General features: G+C 48.2%; 1 protein-coding gene across 1 annotated transcript; it reads right to left on the bottom strand.

Annotated features, from left to right (window-relative positions):
* Positions 1-2511: 2511 nt before the first annotated feature.
* Positions 2512-5465, bottom strand: ODF1 (outer dense fiber of sperm tails 1). The gene is made up of 2 exons (XM_067292310.1): positions 5139-5465; positions 2512-2864 (listed from the first exon to the last, which is right to left on the bottom strand). The coding sequence occupies exons 1-2, from the start codon at positions 5390-5392 to the stop codon at positions 2552-2554; spliced, it is 567 nt and encodes a 188-aa protein (XP_067148411.1). The 5' UTR covers positions 5393-5465; the 3' UTR covers positions 2512-2551.
* Positions 5466-5997: the final 532 nt, after the last annotated feature.

Genomic DNA, 5997 nt, shown 5'->3' with positions numbered 1-5997 from the left:
GGGAAGCCAGTGCAGCAAATACAGTCGTCCAGCAGGTCTGTCCCATTTGTGTCACCCCCCCGCCCCGCTGATTCTGTGTGCAGCTGTACGCAGAGTGAGCGAGGGCTCTGCCAGCGCTCACACGCCTGCCAGCAAACCAGACGGCTGTGTGAGGTCTCACTTTGGAGATGCTGCAGTGACTGGCTGAAATTTTTTGTTGACATTTCCTTGAAGAATTGATATTGACAATTCCCTTCCTCTTTCAAGATGAAAAATGTTTTCTTATTAATTCCAAGCTATTGATTCTCCTCTACGCTATGATAGGAAATGCTTTTAGTCATTCTCTCATCTGCTGGTAAATGCTTTGCGATATTCCCAACGCCTTCTAGAAAACCACCCTCTGTCCTTCAAAGACAGTTCTTCCCAACAGTGCAGCTTTTGTAAGAAGCAAATGGAGTGAACAAATGGCACAACTTAATTTTTCATGTATTGCTTTCCAGTATTTGTAAGGGAGAGTCAACTCCATAGAGGACCTATCTGCTCCTCTTCTTTTTGATCCTGATAATGGGCAAAAGGCCCCAAAAGGGCAGAAGAAGGCAGCTTCCTCTGGAACTAGATAGCCCTAGGAGACTTGCAGCAGCCTCTACAGTCCTCTACAGCAGCCGAAGGAGGGTGAGGTCTCCAGGTGTTGCAACAGCCTTGCGGGCCTCTCCACTCCATGGAAAAAGAAGTGTTGCAAATTAGGGAGCTGGGCATGGGGCAGGGAAGCCCAGGGAGCCTGCATGCACCTGCCTAAGGAAGCTAGAAACTACCTCTTTCCTTGCCACGAAAGTGCTGTGCTATCAGGCAGGAAAAAGGATGGGGCCGTGCAGGTCAGACTCTCTCACTTCTGGATGGCATGGGTGGACCCCGACAGGGATCTTGTCCATTTTCCTTTGCATGACTGGATGTCACTGGAAAAAATCGAGTTAGCTGGGGGGATGCTAGCTGTGGCATTGTGGATAGTACATACCATGCTCAGCATTTTGATGACTAAGGCTACACCCATTTAAAGAAACCAGTCTCCATGTGCTGTAGAGGGAAACCTCACTAGTACCAGGGAAATCTCACCAGTTTTGTTGGCAGCAGCAGAGCAGAGCAGGCTCTCAGTGGCAGAAAGTTTACCAGGAACAAAAAAGAATAGTTGGAAAAACTGCTGGTAACCTCCTGGATGCAGTTTTGCTAGTCAGAGAACAGCAGCAGAGCACTTGCCAAGGGCTGGGCATCGGAGCTGAGGAGTGCCTCAGGGCAAATCAGCTCCTGCCTTCCTGGCCAGCTAAATAACGCTTGGCTTAGGTGGTCCTGTAATGAACTTCCTCCTTCACCACGAAGGGGAAAGCCTGACCCAGGAGCCCTGCTGCTGAGAGAAAAGTGGCCATAAGGCACCCGCACCACAATGCACCAGGCTCCCCAATGGCTCATTTTCAGTGTTCAGATGCTTTTCCTCCTCTTTGACTAGAAACAGCTTTGACAAGCCCCAGCTTTTTGGTGGGGACTAGTGTGCTCAGGGATAATGACAGGCATGAGAATACCAAAGCGCACTCCTGTACACAATAATGGTAAATAAGTATATGAATGAAACAAGCTTTTGTACTCATGTAATCTGGGAATGGAACTGACTTGCTTATTATTTTCCTAAGTGCTGGAGACTGAAATATGCATATCCAGGACAGACTGAGCAGTGTCAGGGTGGCATTTTCTCTGTGTTACAGCATTTGTGGGATCACTACCAAAAAATGCTGCTCATTTCTGGAATTTGTATGGGGTGTTGGGAACTGCAAACAAGTTCAGAAGAAGAGCTGCAAGAATAATTCAAGACTTGGAAAACTGGCTTTCCGATGAGAAAATGGAGATGGGTCTATTGATTTTTCTTCTCTCCAGGAAGGTTAAGAGGTGATCAGGTCACCAATGTAGGGAAGAGATTTCTGCTAGAGATGGCTTTTCACAGGGAAGAACAAGATGAGATGCAGGTGAACTCAGACACATTTAGTGAAGAAATGAAGATACATGTTCCAAAGAACACGATTAATTCACCACTGGCACAGCTAACTCAGGGGTGTTGCCTAGGAAGGAGTTTTCTCCCCTTGAAGTCTTTATTATCAAGATTTTCTTCCTAGAAAATATCCTCCAGCTCAAACAGAAGTGATGCAATTGAGAGAAGAGTCATTATTATAGAAATGGGACTGATCATAATGGTTTCTTTCAGCTTTTAAAATCCATAAGCAACAGCAATACCTGTTCTGATTTATGCCACCTCCAGCAGTGTTTTTTTATCTAGCAAGTGACCAAGCGTTCCCAAATTTGTTAGTATCTTCCTGTTTTCCAGCTGGCCCCCCCTTTGATCACCAAAGCCCTTTGAAATGAGACTCACACACACCTTTTTGGAATGCTCTCTTTTGTTTCGGGAGAGGCCAGAGGCACTGCTGGCATGTGCTCAGTGCTCAGACCAGGCCCCATGGGAGCTGCAGTGGACTGACCCACACTGTGCCCATGCGCTGCCTGGCTGCGGCTGCTTGCTGCTCCCTGCCTTCGCTCAGAGACTCATGAGACATGGGTAGCACTTGCGCGGAGTTTCAATCTTCACAATACTGTTAGGTCCTACAGAGTACATCACCTCATCTTCATCCACCCCAGGAGGCAAGTTGATTTCCTTTCTGATGTTTTTGTAGTTATACTCCTTCCCTCTTATGGTGCTATATTCCTCCTCATGCTCAGCTAACACTTTAACCTTCCCATCTTTCACCTTTACAGTAACTTCATCAGGGTCAAAACCCTTCACATCCATCAAAGCTAAAAGCTTATGATCATGGGAGGAGTTCAACATCTTATTAAGTCTTCTTTGTGTCCTGAAATAAAAACAAGAAGACAACCTTTCAGTCCAACTAACAGAGGGATGGATGGTTACCCTTGAGGACAAGAGAAGTAAATAGGAAACTGCTGGGTCTATCTTCACACAAACTCTGATGCACAGCACTGGTGGAACTATCTACACTGTCAAAATGAACACACGATGCTTCTTCGCATGCTTCAGCGATAAGGAGCATTTTGCTATGCACACTTGGCATGGAGCAACTGTGAAGATGAAAAGTTCTTTCACCTGAATATACAGAAGCTGCTGCTCCTCTTCACAGGTAAACATGTCCACTAAGCCAGGCGTGTCCATGTTACGCCCTGTCCTAAATTTTCACTAGATAGTTACAATAAATTATATTTTCCAGTTAGGTGTTTTGTTTAAAGTGATCAGTGGATAGGAGACACATCTGGCAAAAAATACAAAAATGCTCATGCAAAGCTCGGCTGGAGGCTTACTGATCTGGCTGGAGCTTACTGATTAAAATGATTTCTAATACTGTCAAACAGCAACTCTGCTCAACCAAAAGAATAGCTGTTTTCCAAACCATTCGTAAAACATACAATAAAAGGGTAACCTCAATTATAATAGGCTAAACTGGACACAAGGCAGCAAATTAAAAAGAAAATGTGTGTGAAGGAAGAGGAAATGGGGTAACAAATGAGAAAACAGGCATGATCACTAAGGTGAGAAATCCCAGAGTGGTTCATTACTAAAGCACACCAATTTTAGAAAAACTATTCCTTTGAAACATGCCTACAATGATTCAACATGACACAGTGTTTTTAAAGTGGATTTTCTGTGCTCTCTGAGAGCCGGCTCCTTCATCTACCTCTTTGGTCTTTTTACATTGCTTGTTGGAGGAGAATAAGATTCTGGGAAAAAGAGTTGGTCATCCAGAGCAGTTTGGGTTTTTTTTGTGGGAAGGTGATGGTTGAATTCTCCAGCCTGACCAGCTGAAGTCCTGCTCTGGTGTGATTTCAGATGAAAGTGGTAGAGATTCATCCACAGATTCATCACAGATTTCCTAGCCGGTTCTTTCGAGCGTGGCATGGGCTGGGGCAGCGAGCCTGACCCTTGGGTAAAAGCTCCCTGCAGTCCCTCAGGCAGCTCCTGAAGCCTTCGGCTGTGCTGCAGATGGGGTTTCCATGCACCTTACGGAGAGTCTGGTGCGTAATTCTGCAGCTGGATGCTGTTCTTGTCCAGTGCTGACCCTCAGGGCACCGACGAAAACCTGGGCTCTAAGAGCAGCCGGCGCAAGGCCGGGGAGCCGGGAGGGCCCGTCTGAAGCGAGCTGCCCCACAGCCCCACGTGAGCTGCAGCCGGCAGATAAATTTAAAGCAACCCCACAGCAACTTTCAGTTTTGCTGAAGTCAGTGTAAAATTAACCCAGAGGTCAGGCTTTTTCCTCCAACTTCTTTGCACCCACTGGATAACACACGCAGCCACCTACGGCTGATACTTGCAGATCTGTGGGTAACGAAAATGTCACATTTTTAACTGACAAGATCAAGGTCTCATCTCCAGGCACAATGAAACAGAACTCAAACAGAAGTTTGGGTAGTTTGAGTTTTGGGTAGGGAATAAAAATACAGTAAACGCAATAACAGGCTTTCACTGCCATCTGATTACCAAAGAATTTCTTACCCCTTCTGCTTTCTAAACTTTTGTTTGTGCCTTAACTCCAATGGGAAGGCTTTATCATTTAACCAATCCCTTCCGGTAGGGCTATATTTTATTTTTATCTATGCTAAAGTCAATCTGAAACTCTATTGACAAAATAACATCCTCATCACAATGGTCAAAAAGGAAATTTAGAAATCCTGAAACTCATCCCTCCTACTTAATATTTGGGAAAATATGGCCATACATGCCTGGTATGCCGCTATCACACACCACCACATACAAGCCCCTTTTGGACAGCGAGGAAGATGATAATATGTTTTTACTTTAAATAGACTTAAATTGAATTTACACTGAAGATGGGCTTTGTTCCACAGCTGAACAGCTTTGGATGTAGCTGTGTACTTTTGTTTAGTTTTAGACAGAGCTGGCAAGATGACTGAAGCCACATTTTTTCATACTTAAGGTCCAGAGTATTTCACATGCCGCACAAGTAGTGCCAGATGCTTTCACCTTCTCCAAAATTTTCCCCCAGATTGGTATTTGCATCCTGTCCTGCTTATCTATTTCCACCCTTGACATTCCCTTAAAATCCTGCCTTGAAAGACGCGAATCCCCGCAGCCAGCCCGCGGACGGCGCGTCTACCTGGCCAGCTCGCGCTCCACGTCGAGCTGCGCCTGGAGCACCCTCCTCTCCCCGGCGGCGAGGCAGGACGCGCGGCAGAGGGGGTCGCAGGGGCAGCGCGGGCGCCCGCTGCACACGCGGGGCGGCAGGAGGTCGTCGCAGAGCCGGGGCAGCTGCAGGCGCAGGTCCAGCACCTTCAGCTGCCTCTTGATCTCCCGGTCCGCTTTCCTCAACTCCCGCGTGGCGTCTTCCAGAAAGCGACTGCACAAAGACATGGTAGCGCTTTAAACCATATTAGTGTACGAGTACAACCGTGGCGGCTTGCACTCGTGGGGGAGAAAAATTAGCCTGGAGAGCCTTGCCCGACGCGGGCTGTGGAGGGGCCGCGGACGCCGCCGACCTGCGGGGCCAGCGGGCGCTTTATGAGGTCACGGCCGGCGAGCGTGTCACAGGCCGCGTTGCCATGGGAACCCGCGGCCAGGCCGTTTCCCTCCTCGGGGCTGTCGCTGGCGTCTGCGGGGGTCGCTCGCCGGAGCGGCCCCCTTCCCCGCCGCCGGGAGACGGTGGCCCCGGGGCCGTGCAGCAACGCCCGGGTCCCGTAGGCACCTCCTGCGCCCCGCGGGCCCCAAACCCCGCACAGCTGCCCCGGAGCCGGGTGCCCGGCCTGCCCCCGTTTCTGCTGGCTTAGAAACTCCCCGTTTTGTTATTCAAAGTTCTGTTGTCCCGGGATTTTTTTCTAGTTATTACAACAGTTTCAAATGCGGCTTTGAAACCTGCTGCTCCCGTCAGTAGTTTCTCACCTACACCTGTTAACTCTCTGGGGAAAGGCCTCTTTTTTTTTATGTGAAGGGCATTTGAAATGGGCAGAAATGGAAGCTTC

Source organism: Apteryx mantelli, chromosome 2, assembly GCF_036417845.1.
Source record: "Apteryx mantelli isolate bAptMan1 chromosome 2, bAptMan1.hap1, whole genome shotgun sequence".
Classification (NCBI taxonomy): Eukaryota; Metazoa; Chordata; class Aves; order Apterygiformes; family Apterygidae; genus Apteryx; species Apteryx mantelli.
The sequence above is the reverse complement of the archived record's forward strand: the minus strand, read 5'-3'. Positions and strand labels throughout refer to the sequence as shown.